Source organism: Peromyscus leucopus, chromosome 17 (assembly GCF_004664715.2).
Source record: "Peromyscus leucopus breed LL Stock chromosome 17, UCI_PerLeu_2.1, whole genome shotgun sequence".
NCBI lineage: Eukaryota > Metazoa > Chordata > Mammalia > Rodentia > Cricetidae > Peromyscus > Peromyscus leucopus.
The window spans coordinates 14,757,906-14,774,397 of record NC_051077.1 but is presented as its reverse complement, the minus strand read 5'-3'; the positions used below and the strand labels follow the sequence as shown (position 1 = coordinate 14,774,397).

The following is a 16,492-nucleotide window of genomic DNA, read 5'->3' as shown; positions in this document are numbered from 1 at the left end:
CTGTTCCTCCTTCCTCATGGTCGATCAAACAGCTTACTTTTCCTCTGTACTCATGAACACGCGGGGGGGGGGGTAAGCAGGTACACATTTAATCAAATGAGCAAATGGAGCCACATAGATAAGGTGGCCAGAAAGACAGACAAGTTACCTAAATGTGACAGATTATGGGGCAGCCTTGAGGCACCAAGTAAACTGGACTTTACAGAGGTGGATTTTGTGCAGTTTTGGGATTCTGCAATGATGTCTCATTAGTCTTCTACTAGTGTGTGTTAGCCAGCTTCCGGTCACTACGACACATACATGAGATCAAGAATTAATAACAAAGGATTGAGTGGGGCTCACACAGATTTCAGTCCTGTGATCAATGGGCCCATCACTTCAGGCTTGTGTCCAGGCCATGCCCAGGCAGGATCATGCAGGAAAGGGTGTTCTATCATCAGTTTTCAGATGCCCAGATGGTGCTCTGGGGTGAAATATCACAAGATGAAAGGAGCCCTGCCATAGGAGCCAGGAGCCCCAAGCTTGGTCTCCTATCTATCCTCCTAGGGCTCCCTTTTGGTATTCTGGCCCCACATCACTATTCCACACTGCCTATCTGTGATGTGCACCCCAAGCTCCAGGGGGAGGCCTGAGATCTTTCTTCCTGGATCCCCATGGCCTATCACACACTAATATTTAAGATTAGTCCTTGAAGGAAGACAGGAAGGGAAGAATCCATGCTGTCTCAGGAATAATTTGGCCATCACTCACCCTGATGTACAGCAAGGATCCCTTTTCTTCCTGGGAAATCATATGTATGTATATTTGTCATTCCATTATAGGGCAGGAAATTCTCAGCATTAAAAAATTCCCATCTTTTAATCCAGGACAACCAAAGAGTCTGGCAGGCTTTCAAACTCCTGTAGCCTTCAGTCTGTCTTGACCCCAGTGGATAGGTCAGTGACTATCAACATGGTCCCTCGGGATTGGCAGCAGCAGCTCCTGGTGCGCAGGATTCCATCAAGACCATAAAGCTCCCTGCCTCGCTGAGGGCTGCAGTACACCCCTCCACCCAGGCATGATAGAAGTGGTCCAGCTTGCTAGAAGAACAGCCAGCCTCTGCTCTGAAGTCTTAGGAAGCCCTCTTCTCCTTTCTGTGTCAGAGGGGGGTTCTCTACTCCATCTACTGTAACACCTCAATAATCTTTCCAAAGAGTCTACATGGGCTTTAAAGAGGGGCAGGCATCTGCTTTAAAGAGAGGCAGGCATCCGATGTTGGAAGATAAGTTGTCTGTAAATAGCATCTGCCTTGGGGTCTCTGCAAACACAAATGCCTGCCTCCCTTCCTAAATAAGTAAAACACAGACTGCGAACAAAGCACAGCTTATCTCTCAAAAATGTGGATTCTGGGGCAGGGATGCACGCTCTTCTCGCTGCTCTGCGGCAGCAATGCACATCATCCTGGGAAATGCTCCGTGTGCCCAACCAAGCAGAAATAACCAGGAGTCCTCCATCATCACTGGAGAGCAGGCGGCAATCGAGGGGCAGAACTCTGTGGATCAATACGGACCCAATGTTGTTTGGTGGTAGAAGAGGCTCTTGTCCCTCTCCTAGGGCTCTGGGGCCTCTCCTGGACTGCCTCCATAAAAGACATACTCACAGCAGTGATGAAAGTGAAGTGAGATAAAAACACGCACAGTTTCCATGAGGAAAGCAGGTCAAGCTGAGGGGGTTTACACTGTGAGAGAAGTGCCGTCCATCAGCTGATAAGAACTCTCGTAATCAGCCTTCCTCATCCAACCACCACCAAGGTTCTGGCCCCTCCCCTCTGGCGCCCATGAACATGCTTGCACACACAAGTCCACACACAACCAAACGATTGGCTAGCTTATATTCTTCAACTGAACTGCTACCCTTATACTATGAAGTCTGATACTGTCAAAAAGAACAAAGCAAGTTATCAGGGATGGTTTGGGGTGGTTCCAAAGTATAACTGAGTAGGTCCGGAGCTAAATGAGTGAGTGGAAATGAGGCATCGCTTAGCAAAAGCACTTCAACCTGGGAGAAGGTTGAACACATAATTCCATCACACTTGACGCCTTAAAGAGGTGGTCCTCAACTTGTGGGTCTTGATCCCAGAGACCAAAGGAGAACACAGTATTTACACTGTGATTCATAGCAGTAACAAAATTCCACTTATGAAGTAGCAACAAAAATAATTTTACCGTTGGGGGAGGGTCACCACAACATGAGGAACTGTATTAAAGGGTTCCAGCGTCAGGAAGATTGAGAACCACTGCCTTAAAGGCATGGAAGATGTGTCTCAGAGAACTACATAAATATAAGTACCGGGTAGTTACTCAGCCAAACCCAGCTTCACAGCTTTATCATCCCCTGCGGATGACAGAATCAAAATACAGACGGTCTCAAAGGGCTGGGATGCTTGGTCCATGCTAACCAGAGATAATAGCTTAATTAGTGACCAAATTTATGTGACTCAAGACTAAATATGTCTTTCTGCTGTGTGATTTTCTTTAAACCATTCATTAAAAATTACTATGTTGGCCAGGTGGTGGTGGCACACACCTTTAATCCCAGCACTTGGGAGGCAGAGACAGGTGGATCTCTGTGAGTTCAAAGCCAGCCTGGTCTACAGAGTTAGTTCCAGGACAGGCTCCAAACAGAGAAACTCTGTCTGGGGGAGGGGGGGAATTACTACGTTGTGTCTATTAGTATGTGTGCACTCCCACACACCTACAAGACACAGCATATGTATAGAGGTTGAGGACAACTTATAGGAGTCAGTTCTCTCCTTCCACAACATGAGTCCCAGGGTATCGAACTCAGGTCATCAGGTTTGGCAGCAAGTGCCTTCACCGCTGAGCCAGCTCACTGGCTTTCCACAACTTTTTTTTTTTTTTTTTTTTAGCTTTTCTGTGTCTTTCGCTTTCCTGGACTCACTGTAGCCCAGCTGCCTGCTCCGAGACCACCCCGCCTCCGAGTGCTAAAGCTGCGCCCACGCCCCCTTTCCACAACTTTTTACGAAGTTATGCAAACCATATCTCCTTGAGCACTCCATTTAATGAGTGTCCTTGGTTGCAGAGAGTGTCATTGCATAATCCTTAAGACTTTCATTGGGCAGCTGGACCTCAACAGGATCATCTGGCATGTACATAGCTTTTGCTTGGTGTCATGGTATAAGAAAACATTTTCCCAGGGAGGTCAAGAGATGGAGAGTCTAGAAAGGGAACTATTAGGACCGATGAGAACTGAGAGTAGGAAAGCGAGTCTGAGAAGCTACATTTGTGCTATGTAAAGCTTGCGTGTGACAACTAAGCCCTGTGTCACCACCATCCTACAAGCAGCAAAACCAAAGCCCAGGATGACGGGGTCATTATAAAGAGTCACACAGATAAATGGCTGCAAAGTCAGGGTCGGAACCGATTCTCCTACAGCCCAACACTCGTGTCTTTGCACTGTTTCCAGAGCCCTGGGTCATAAGGACCAGCCCCGGATCTAAGCACTCACCTGTATTAAAATGACAAAGAAAAATATAAACTATGGATAATTCATGTAGTTACAATGTGAGCCAGTCTCGAATTCTCAGTTTGCATCCACACATCTGAGTTACAGCTCCAAGTAGGGATAGAGCAAGAGCAGAGAATATGACCAGACTCCTTTCTCCTGGGCGGCCTCGGGTTGCTAAGGGGATGGAGAACATGTCGCTCCCGACATAGTTATTTCCTGTGAGCAGCCAGAACTGAAAAAAGTGGTGGTGATGGTGGTGGTGGTGGTGGTGGTGGTGGTGGTGGTGGTGGTGGTGGTGGTGGTGGTGGTGGTGGTGGTGGTGGGGGGGGGTGGTGGGGGGGGGGGGGGGGGGGGTGGTGGTGGTGGTGGTGGTGGTGGTGGTGGTGGTGGTGGTGGTGGTGGAGGTGATGGTCATTGTTTAGGTCAGTGTCTCACTATGCAACCGTGGCTGGCCTGGAACTTGCTGGATATATCAGGGTGACCTCAGACTCACAGAGATGTGCCTTCTCTGCCTCCTAGGTGCTATAATTAAAGGCATGTGCTACTACACCAGGTGAAAAAGACAATTTTAGAAGCACACCTTACTCCCTAGGCCTGGCCACAGTGAAGAACACGTTGAGTTATATTCCATTAACTGTGCCTATGGAGTTAGGGACAGCGAAGTTTGGATGTGGGACTTGAGAGCCCTCTGGTGGATTGTCGCTCACACTGCAGGTCCGCTCAGACGCACTCCTTTTAAAGCGTCGTGTGTTTTATTTAGTTTAGATATTAATTTTCCTTACATTTTAATAAAAATAACAAATTCTACCTACGCTCCAAACTCTGCACAAGCAGGCAGTGAGTATCGTCAATTCCAGCTAAGCAGCTCCCAAGGAACTTAGCCTATGCCACATGAATGCTGCTGTGACTGTGCAGAGCTCACACCCAGGTCCCAGGGACTGTGGTGAGCACAGCCGAGTGACTTGCATGGATGCCCTTCACATTAATCACATACGGCAGCGTTTCCCAGACCTACCCCAACTGTCCAGTCCGCTCAAAGCTTGTGAGAAACACAAATCCCTGAGTCCTTTTCTCCAGAGATTGACACAGTACAACTGGACCTGCACCATGAGATTCTGAAGAGAGGCCACGTTGCAGGCCACCATCCACTGACTGATAATCTGCTTCCAAGGTAAGCCACCACAGGGCCAGGGACAAACAGCTAACGACAATAGAACCAAGCCACACTAACATCCCACAAAGAGGGTTCGGGAGGGGCCTTGTGGCTGTGTGAGCTACAAAAGGCTCTGGAGCGAAGGTCTTTGGAATAGAAGATGAGTGTGACCTTGGAAGAGGTCCAGGAACGTGCCTAGCCAATACAGCAGGGCGTGTCTTCTGCTCTCACTCCTCGCCTGCACTGCCCCACCCCCACCCGCGCCGCCCCCTTTCCCCCCCAATGCGTCATTCCTCCTGCGTGAAGGCACGTGTTCCTCCACTACTGTCACCATCCTGTCACGCATTGCATGTCTTCCTGTCGAGGTGACAATCGGGCTACTATTAGTCAGGCTAGTAAGGTCTGAAGTGTGAAAGGAAGCCTTGTCTGTGACCGATACACTAGACACCTATTGCGGAGAGCTCCTCGGGATCCAAGGAGATGTGCTACCAGATGCTCAAGTAAGAATACTGGAGTCAACAACCTGAAGACAGGATAAAAGGGGATGCCTGCACGGGAAATAGGGACCAGATAGAAACAACACACTCAAAAGACTAGGGAGGCTGGGAATTGGGGGGGGGGGGCAAGGAGGAGAGTCAGGAGCAAGCTAGGAAAATCTGGATTTCAACACTGCGGGTGCACACTAGAAACTCAAAGATGGCTTGACTCGAGCTTGGATCAGTAGCGTAGGGAGGGTTCACCTGATGAATAGGACTCTAGGAAGAGATTATAGGTAATAAGGGTGGGTTTCCCTGGTTAGAAGGGCTGGCAGAGGAGGTTACAGGTAATGATGGCATGTTGTCAGAACCAGTAAGATTGGCTGGGGTAGCTATAAGGTTAACAGTGGCAGGTTGACTTGATTAATAGTGCTGGAAGGGTGGTTACAGATAGCGATGTGGCTGGTTACACTGATTAACGTGGCAGGCAGAGGTGGTTACAGGCAATGCCGTAGGTGGTGGTTGGCTTGTAATATGGCTGGCAGGAGTGGTCATGACGTTTGAAAGGGCACTGGAACAAGAATCAGAAGCCTTGACTCCTGCCCTTTAATAACTTTGATAATTTTGAATGAGTAACTGTTGTGGCTTCAGATGTCCTACTCATCAGGATGAATTAGATGAATGGTCAGTCTCCTTGGGAGGGTCTCTGAGGAGTTTTAAATGATAGGGCTTACAACCATCCAGTTCCAGTGAATCCAATGTCCTCTCTTGACCTCTCTGAGCACCATGTGGTACACATACATTCAGTTCAGTTCCCAGCAAAGATGCAGAAGTTCATAACCATGTCTAACTCCAGTTCCAGCTCATCTGGTGCCCTCTCTTCTGGCCTCTCCAGACACTGTATGCATGTGGTACACACACACACACACACACACACACACACACACACACACACGAAAATACTCATACACAAAAAATAAAAAATAAATCTCAAATAAAAGCCATAACATATCATTTTTTAAGACAGGGTTTCTCTGTGTAGCCCTGGCTGTTCTGGAACTCACTCTATAGACCAGGATGGCCTCAAACTCACACAAAGATCCACCTTCCTTTGCCTCCTGAGTGCTGGGATTAAAGGCACACACCACCACCCAGCATATCATTTTCTTTTTAGCTTAAGTGGCAACATGAATAATAAATCTAGAAATTTCAGAATAATAGAGCTTAAAATTGTTTAATGTTGCTCAATTAATTAGCTTCATAATGAAAGGTCAGATAGGTGAATGAATTTCCTATAAATTATTTATCACTAGTCAAAATGTTCTGGTTAGTTATATTATTTGCAGTATAATCTCAAATATTAGTATACATGGATAATTGCTTTTCTTATCTAGGGATCATGAGAACTAGCTATAAGTGGTCATTTGCAAAAGGTTAATAAATTTTCATGGTTTTCTATTTCATAGAGACAACTGTACTTAATGTCAAAATCTCTTACCACACATAAATGGATTTGCTACTTAAAATCTAAAATGCTTTTATGTTTACTGGAATGACTAGAGATCATAAGGGTACATCACTATTTTAACTTACTGAACAAATGTATTCCATTTTCCTAAATATTAACTGAAATTATTCATAGTCACTCACCTGGTTTGCATGTGACTTCACCCAGATTAGTCAAATCATTGCCTATTGTTGCTGTTCAGTGTTATTAAATGCTTCATATCCTTTGAAAATTCTGCCACTTAAGAAATTAACAAAATATGTCTGGTATACATTTTGAATTTCTTAGAGATATATATCTGTGTCAGTATTGAACTTTTTTTTTTTTTTTTTTTTTTTTTGGTTTTTCAAGACAGAGTTTTTCTGTGTAGCTTTGGTGCTTGTCCTGGATCTCGCTCTGTAGCCCACCCAGGCTGGCCTCGAACTCACAGAGATCGCCTGCCTCTGCCTCCCAAGTGCTGGGATTAAAGGCGTGCACCACGACCGCCCAGCTTTTTTTTTTTTTTAACTTTTAATACATATAACAAAATTATAATTTTAAACTAAATCAAACAGAGTGGAACATCTGGATTGGGCACCAAGACATTTATTGATTTAATTGGTTGACTATGAGCCTGGGAACTAGATGTTTAAAATGTTTGTGGTTCTGGTCATCCTAATCTGCAGCCACAGCCACAATCCACAGCAACGTGGGCTCTAAGATCCCTTTGGGGGTGAGAATTCTCTACATCTGTGCTACAACAGGTGACTCACTGTCCTGCTGTGCCCTGGCCTGTCCTCGGTCCAGGAAGCCCTCACTCAGTCACACTACACATCATTTCCACTGACATTAGTACAGAAAGACAGAAAAGGAGTGCTCAGACTGAGACGTGAACTCACTGTGGGTTTGGAGAGTCTGTGAGGCTGCTCAGTAAGCCAGCTAGTGTCTCCCACACTGGCCTCCGTATACCTGCCGGCCCTTTACATATATGTAATACCCATCACACTGGATTCTCAAAGGTCATAGAATATCCCCATCTTTTCTGCTCTTCAGCCTGACACCCTGGAAATGCCTTCTGACTCAGGAATCAAAATTGAGGGACTCCAGGGGTCTTTTTTTTTTTTCTTTTTTCTTTTTTTCTTTTTTTCAGAGCTGAGGACTGAACCCAGGACCTTGCACTTGCTAGGCAAGCGCTCTACCACTGAGCTAAATCCCCAACCCCCTGACTCAGGATCAAGTGAAAATGAAATGCACACATCTGTAAACACATCCATAAACTCAGGTGTCTCTTTAATCTCTACCTATCAATTCAAAATGTATCCCACAACTCTGACACCAGGTCACCTTCTCTCCATTTTCAGCATGTACTCTAAAAATCAAAATGCACCCGTGTGAACTGTCTGTCCCCTTTATTATCTATGGTCAAGACTTTCAGACTTTAGACATATCAAGATGGCCTCCTGGGTTGTGTATCAGTCAACTCCCTGCTGTGATAACAAAATTCCTAACACTGCCAGGTGGTTGGGTGGTAGGTCAGTCGGTTGGTCAGTTAGTTGGCTGGTTTTATAGTAGCAATACTAGTCAGTTGGTTTTTTTGTTGCTGTTGTTGTTTTTTAACAGACTCAGCCAGAGTAGACTATGGGTTTCTTGAGTTATATGATAAAGGAAATCTGTGCAGTTCAGTTTTAAATGCCCACAGTGGGAACTTGATGGGAGAAGAAGATAAATGCGCTTAAAAAAGGAAGTCTCTGAGACATTGGTGAGGTTTCTCTCATCTACCGCGTGCAGCTTCCTTCTCCATCCGCCCTTTCCACTGTTATGTATCTGCCATCCCTGTGCCTCCCTTACTTGCTCATGGTCACTGTCCATCTGCCAGGGTAGTCACCTTACCCACATGCTAAGCTCTTGCCCTCTTAGTCAAGGGAACTAAGCACTCAGGATGAACTAAATTTGACAACAGATTTTAAACCATGGAAGCTCAGGTGAGTTTTTGCATCAGGACTAATCTTTGTTACAAACGCTGAAGCAAATGCACTTTGGTCCAACAAGCTCAGTAGTAGAGGAATCCCAAGTGGTTTGATTTTTCTTCCTCACATCTGGGAAGAATTCTCTGAATGCTTTTTCTTCCCTGGATAGTTGTGTGTGAATGTAGCTCTGACCAAGATTTCTCTTTGTTCTTGAGTTTGTTTGCCACTCGCAGAAACCCTCTAGTGTGTCTGTGTTTCGTCATTACTTACCTAAATGAACAGAGATTGTGGGCAGCATAAACTAAGCTTAGGTTGGTTGCAGGGCCCAACCCAGATGATTCCTCCAGTATTTTCTATCACAGTAACCAGCCTCCCTCTTATTGGCCTCAACCCACAGTCCTTTCTCCTCCTCTCCAACCTCTCTGGTTTCCCTTTCTCCCTCCTCAACAACAGGCTGCCCACCCAGTCAGGGCTGACTATGTGGCACTAGAGCAGAGTACTCAACTATCATGTATAAGGCCTTGCTCTGTGTTAACCCGTTGGGTATCCAATATACTACCCAATCTTACAACCTCACCTTCCATGATGTTTTTATGATTCTCACCAATGATCTTCTCCCAGAGGAGTGTACATGAGTCTGGAATCAGGCTAAGGCCCATGCAGATGAAATCCACCAAAGTGATGACTCCCACCCAGTTGAGGTTAGGGCAGTCCCAGACCAGGACTCTGAATGGGATTACAATACCCATCAGGGGACATCCTAGGTAAGAATTGATTTTTAACTTGCCTCCTTGCTGGTATCTGCAAGGCCACTCATAAGGTACTAAATTATATAAAAGTCCAAGGGGTTATCCAAGAAAGGCAAGAAAACCTGCCTCAATTCCTAGACTACCTCACAAAGGCCCTCTTACAATATACCAATCTGGATCCTGAGACCATCTCAGACACCTGCACTCAGGCCCGTGGTCTAATCATCCTCTCTATGCAGACCTGCTGGGTAAAGTCACTGGGAAACCTGAAAATGGGCTCCCACACTACCCTCTCAAGTAGATCCCCAGGCATGGGACACCCAGAACACCTCTATAGCCAAACATCACCCCCTCTCATCATTTGACTACAAAACCTCACCAAATATATAACCCAGGCTCAATACCCACTCTCTCCAAAGCCTCAGGGGATTTATGCCTCTTATCTTTGACCTCTAAGAGTCTTCTGCTCCCCACTTCTTCCCCCCACCCCTTAATGTCCCCATATTCACAGTTTAAAAAAAATGGAGCCTACCACTTGGTTCAGGACCTCCAACTTATCAACTCTGCAGTAGTTTCTCTTCACCCCTTAGTACCCAATACCTATACTCTAAGCTGCAACAGACCATCCTCCAGGTACCCTACATCTTCTGGGCTCAACTCACCCCTTCTCTCTCCATGTTACAGAAAAGGAGGAAAATGTCCTCAGGGTCCTGGATCATCATCTGGGACCTTCCTTTGTTCCCATCACATTCTTATCCCCCCCCCAAAAAAAATTGAACCATACTATCTAAGGATGAGTTCCTTGTCCAAAAACTCTGCCTGCAGCTGAACATCTTATATGCAAATCAAAAAGGTTAACCTTTGGAAAACCTACTGCTATCTTCTCCCTCACCACCTGTCCCATCTCCTAACCTACGAGGATCCCCAAACACTACCCACCTCCTCAGTTCTCTCTCTTCAGGTAGTATTGATAAAGGATGCTCTCCTTACCTGTCAGCCATGCCCATGTCTCAACATCGCATAATGGCTCACATTGCTGATGTGACTGTCTTAAGGTGTGTACAGATCAATTGTTTATGCAGGTTTCTGCCACCCATCACGTTTGGTTCCAAATCCTTCAGCTGCTTCTTCTTCCACCCGCTCTAACCATCCATCTCTCCATGCTTACTTGATAAATGTCTTCTCTCTGGCTCCTGGAGCCTGCTACACCCTCCAGGGCCCCACCACGTGGGCAACTTTCTAGTTACTAAGACAATTACTCCTCTCCCTCTATTGGAACCCTCCCTGTTTTCTGGCCTCCTGGCCTCCTCTCCCTGGGAGCTGCCTGCTAAGCCCCGCAGCTTCCTTAAGCCCATCGGGGCCTCATCGACCTTCTCCCTCCTGTCTCTCATCTCCTACTTGGAGCTTATAGAAACTTCCCTCCAGCGGAATTCATTTTGCGACCCTTCCTCTCTTCCTCCACGGACTCTGACTTTATTAAAACCTTGCTCTGACCTTAGCACAGTTCAAACGGCTAAAGTTGGCATGCTCGATTTTCAGTGATGACAACTTCTGCCACTGCACAAATGTTCCAAAACCTTTTTTTTTATTTAAAAGTTCCCTTTTCCATTTTTACATACCAACCACAGTTCCCCCTTCTTTCCTTCCTCCTGCTCACTCACAACCTTCCCCCCAACCCTACCCCCATCCACTCTTCAGAAAGGGTAAGGCTCCCATGGGGAATCAACAAAGTCTGGAATATCAAGTTGAGGCAGGGCCAAGCCCTTACCCCCTGTATCAAGGTTGAGCAAGGCATCTCTCCGTAGGGAATGGTCTCCAAAATGTCAGTTCATACACAAGAGAACATGAGAGAAAAGGATGGTCAAGTGGGACCAGAACTAATCCAAAAATCTTTCATATCTAAACTTGCTTTCTCCTTTTTTTTTTTTTTTTTTTTTTTGGTTTTTCGAGACAGGGTTTCTCTGTGTAGCTTTGCGCCTTTCTTGGAACTCACTTGGTAGCCCAGGCTGGCCTCGAACTCACAGAGATCCACCTGCCTCTGCCTCCTGAGTGCTGAGATTAAAGGCGTGCGCCACCACCGCCCGGCGCTTTCTCCTCTATTCTTATCTACACCTGTCTGGTATAGCTCTTCCAAATGGATGTTTATCTTCCAAGAGACCCCCACCTCTAACCAACAGCCTGTCCTAATAAGGTCTGGAAATTGCTCTCTGTCAGGCTGACAAAGGCTAACTCGGTGCCCTATGCCTCCCTTATCCATCTCTCCTTCGCCGGGGCTTAGCCCCAGTACCTGTTTTCTCTATTTTTGTATGATAATTCCTGTCTTAGAAACAAAAGCCATAAAAACGGGATTCACGATAAGATGAAAAAACAATGCTTGGCCAGGCGGTGGTGGCGCACGCCTTTAATCTCAGCACTCAGGAGGCAGAGGCAGGCGATGTCTGTGAGTTCGAGGCCAGCCTAGGCTACCAAGTGAGTTCCAGGAAAGGCACAAAGCTACACAGAGAAACCCTGTCTCGAAAAACAAAATAAATAAAGAAAGAAAAGAAAAGAAAAATGCTTGTTTCATAAAGTATAAGAAGGCACGTACGTGAAAGTCTGAGGTATAAGAAAGTGATTTAGGGTGGTGGAAAATGGTCCAGATTTCTTTCCCCATTGATGCTATTTTTCTAGTGGTTAGTCAGCTCATCAGCAGGGAGCTGTGTATCCCTGTAACACCTCAATCAACTTCTAAAACACCTGCCCCCTATGCCTGCTTTCTCTGTAATTAAACTAGAGATTACCATTGACAGTGGCCAGAGACTTAGGGAGGCTGCCCTGATTGGCCCTATAGGAAACAGGGTGCATATTCAGGAGGCACTCTACCTTTTATGCAGAATGGGGAATCTTTTAGATTCTAATTAAGGACCCCTGGCACCCCAGATGGGAGAAGGGGTCATTGGTAAACTTTACTATGGCATTTATCACAGCTTCCCATCAGGCATGCTCAAAACACAGAGGGTCCACATTCCACTCTCTCCAACCCCAAGGTATAGACATGGTAGAAATGGTTCAAAGCTCCTCAAGGGTCCTTACATGCAGCCGGGTGGTGGTGGTGGTGCACAGCTTTAATCCCAGCACTCGGGAAGCAGAGGCAGGAGGATCTTTGTGAATTCGAGGCCAGCCTGGTCTACAGAGCGAGTTTCAAGACAGGCTCCAAAGCTACACAGAAAAACCCTATCTATGAAAAAAAGAGAGAAGGGCCCTTACATCTCTAATATCACCCTTTATTTGATGATATTGATCCTGCCTCCCTGTCATACCATCTCATTTCAGACCTTAACCTCTGCATATCAACTATTGAATAACACTTTGTCTGACCATCTTGAAGAATACTGGTTGTGTGTCCTTCCTGGGTCAAACTCACAGCCACCATTTGTGGCCTCACCCATTGTCTTACAGATTCTCTCACCTTGCTACTTGTTAATTGCTCTGAGCCAAACATCACTACCACCCCTTATCTCTCTCCCACATCTCTCTGGTATCACAGAGTGCTTTAACTCCTCAGGAACACACTTTGTGGGCACCCTGGATTCCACAGGCTGCAATAATACCATAACCCTTGGTACCACCACCCAGCCCCTAGGTCTGGACATTTGCAGTGCCTCTATTCTCTATGACACTCAAGTATACCACTGCCTACCCACTAGGTGGTCTGGGACTTGTGCCCTGGTGTTCCTTTTTCCAAGACTATGGGTGGTACCCAGTGAGGAACCCTTGCCACTTCCCATCCCTGGGTTTATAGCAGCATGGCCTGACAGATGAACACTTCAGGGCACCCTTTCTAGCAGCCCTGGGGCATAACCACTGACGTCACCACCAGAGAGGCAGGACTGATACCTCCCCAGTTATTTACCATCGGCTTTCCTCTCAAGATTCATCCAGAATCTCCAAAGGGTGGCTCAGATCATCCTAACCCTCCAGGGCCAAATAGACTCACTGGCCACTTTAGCGCTACAAAATTGGTGATTTGATTTACTAACAGCAGAGAGAGGTGGTCTTTGTCTCTTCCATGGGGAGGATTGTTGCTTCTATGTTAACCAATCAGGTATAGTAAAAGACAAGATCCAACAACTCCAGATGGATCTTCAAAAAAATGTAAGAAACAGCTTGATACCTCTGGCCAGTGGATCACTGAAAGTCCAATATGGAACTGGATGCTGCCCTTCTCACCCCTATTCTCATTTTCTTAATCCTGCTAGTTGCAGCCTGCCTTATAAGCTTCTTGTCTAGATTTGTTCAACCACAGATCCAAAAGATTTCTAACCAGGCTTTTAACCAGTTACTATTACAGGACTACCAGCCCATAGCTATGGAGCCTTTTAACCAGTTACTATTACAGGATTACCAGCCCCTAGCTATGGAGCCAGAGGTCTGCTGCATCCAGTTACTTCCTGATGATGATCAGGATTGCCCCCAAGGACCTCGATGCCCCCAATCATCAGGAAGTAGTCTAATGATAATGTCACCACCCTTTCCAACCCCCCATCATTTATTAATAAACAGAAAATGGGAGGAATGTGGAATGAAAAGGGCCAAGAAAAAACATCCTTGAATATGCCCCTGAATAGACCTGAGACCTGGTCCAAGGAAAAACACCCTGACCTTGACTTGACTCCAGGACCACGGCTTGAAATCCCAATCCCGGAGCATGCCAGAGTCAGACTACAAAAATTCCACCAATCCCAAGCCACCCTGGGAAGCTCCACCACCACCCACAAGAAATCCTATGGTAGCTCTGTATCCTGTTCAGTTTGCTGCTGTTTCTCACTTTAGAGGTAGCTACCCTCCTGGATCATTCCTTCCCAATAAATCTCTTGAGTGAGGTTTGTTGTTGTTCTTTGTAACACTTGCATTGGAGTGGACCCCAGCTGTTTCAACTTGAACCAGAGCCCGAGCAGAACTGTAACAGTTTCTCTGGGGAAACTTTCCTCTAGGGAACCAGAGTTGTTACATTCCTGGGGGGTCTGAGGAGAGCTATCACACTTGCATTGGGGAAACCTTTCCCTGGAGCAGAGCTACGAGCTGCTGCACTTACTTTGTGGTACTCCTTGGCTCCCGACTCCCAGCATCCCTTTCCACCTGAGCTGCACTGCTTACAATGAGTTTCACATCTACCCACACATAAGCCAACCTCATAGGATACGCAACAGTTATGAATAGATAATACTCGATTTACCTACTGACAAGCTCAGCCTAGTCTTTGGAACACACTGGTCTTTTGATCCCTGAGGGATGTAAGTATGTGCCCGAACTGCAAGAACGACTGGGGTCCCCTGGATCGTGAGGTCCCAACCTTCCTCCCAGGGCTGCCACTTATGCCTCGCTATGTTTCTTCCTGAAGAACCCAGTTTGCTGTCCTGAAAAGACAGCTGTATGGTGTTGACCACACAGAATTCTTTATCATGAGATTTGGCCAGCACTTCCAAGGCCTGCATCTTCCTCCTGTGTAGGAGCTGGGGTTTGGCTTCTGCCAGCAGATCCTGGTCCAAAACCCTTGCTTGTCCCTTCAGGAAAGAATTCTCCCACAGGAACTGAGGTTCTGCTTCCCTTTCTTTGAAGGCTTTCGGGACTTCCAGCTTGGCCTGGCCTGGTGGCGCTGGTTTCAGCTCTTCTCCTGGTGCCTCCTCTCTAACTGGTGTGGGGCACACTCTCTGCACTGGATGTTTGGAATGGGGCTTGATCTTCTTGCCCTGCAAAAAGGTGTTTTCTTCAAGAGGTGCAGCGTGTCTGCGGGATGTGTAAAGTCCTCGTGGTTGTCTGGGTCCTCCTGCATGCCCTTCTTCCTCCAGATGGCCCCACCTCAGATCCTCCAGGCTCCTCTGTTGCTGTTTCTTGCTTGGGTGGTTGATGTTCACGGCCACCTCTTGCTCCAAGAACTGCCTGGTGTCGACTGGGCTTGGGGCTTTTTCTGTTCGCTTTCTGACCTTGTTAAGCAACGCCATTGTTCTCCTTTTCACCTGGGCCTCCCATGTTGTGGCTGCTTGAGAACTGTTCTCCAGCAAACCCTTGTCCCCAGCAAATGTCCACCTGTGCTCCTGGCCTTTGGCAGAGATCCCCCGAGGACCCTTTTGGAAACCATGTACAGACAAACATCAGGGTCAGAGAAATGGCCCCGGTTAGCAGAGCTTGCAAGCTGTGGAAGATGTTCTGGTTTCTTCTTGACAAGAGAAAGGTGAGGGAGCTCTTCCAGGCTAGGCCGCTCATCACCTAGACTTCTTCTACTGGCTGGGATAGCCCTGAGGAATTTAATCTCCTGGGCTGTCAAATAAACCCTAGTAGCAGGGCTAACGGCTTGTTCCACTAATCCTTCATGAGTCCCAGTATATTGAAGTCTCCTGCTTTTCGGAAAGTGGGAGACCAACCCTTGGGAACTCATTCCTCCTCTCACCAGAACTTTACCCTTCCTAGGTCCTACCCTGAGATCAGTAGACCTCTCCTAGCTACAGACTCTCTCTCTCTCTCTAATGCAACTCCAATACAAGTCACTACTCAGCACGGTTCCTCCAACCTCTGGTATCCACATTCTACTGCTGCCCCCAGGGGTTTGAGGACTAAAGGGCCCTCTGACTATGGTCCAGAATGTTGGGGTTACCTGTCTCTTTATGATGTAGTGGGCGGAGCTAGAGGGAAGATGGCCGTAACTCGGGCTGAGCCCAGTATTGATGAGTGTTCCGCCCTGCGGCCTCTGTCACTTCAGATGTTAAGAATGGCAACACTGAGAAAAACCACCCACAGCTGCAAGGGCCTGGGTTTGCTATGAGTGGGTGAGAGGTGGCCTGTGACAGTCAGGGACCAGGAAGAGAGGTCTCCAGGGAGTTAGAGGATCCATGAGCTGACGTCCTGTGGCTTGCCACCAACACACCAGTTCCTTCTGCTCTGCATAGCTCCTCATCAAGGATTAAAACAACACTCACTTCAGAGAACCAAAGGGGGAGGTTTATTCTAGAATCAAATATGAATGACCATAATCCAGAAACACCCATTTTGGCATCCCCAAATGTCATTTGCCAATGAAGTAGCCATTTCATGATGTTTTTACGGAAACAGAACAAAGAAGATCAGCAGTCAAGATACTTTCCAAACACACTGATGGAAACAGCAGGTGGGCACAGGAC

The 16,492-nt window shown here is 46.9% G+C and overlaps 1 protein-coding gene across 1 annotated transcript; it reads right to left on the bottom strand.

The window, feature by feature from the left end:
• Window positions 1-14,365: 14,365 nt before the first annotated feature.
• Window positions 14,366-15,516, bottom strand: LOC114708483 (protein Tex24-like). The gene has a single exon (XM_028891811.2). The coding sequence runs from the start codon at window positions 15,317-15,319 to the stop codon at window positions 14,528-14,530; it is 792 nt and encodes a 263-aa protein (XP_028747644.2). The 5' UTR covers window positions 15,320-15,516; the 3' UTR covers window positions 14,366-14,527.
• Window positions 15,517-16,492: the final 976 nt, after the last annotated feature.

Excerpts from the sequence above, each read along its gene's own strand:
- LOC114708483 (XM_028891811.2), bottom strand. The coding sequence starts at position 15,319 with ATGGCGTTGCTTAACAAGGTCAGAAAGCGAACAGAAAAAGCCCCAAGC.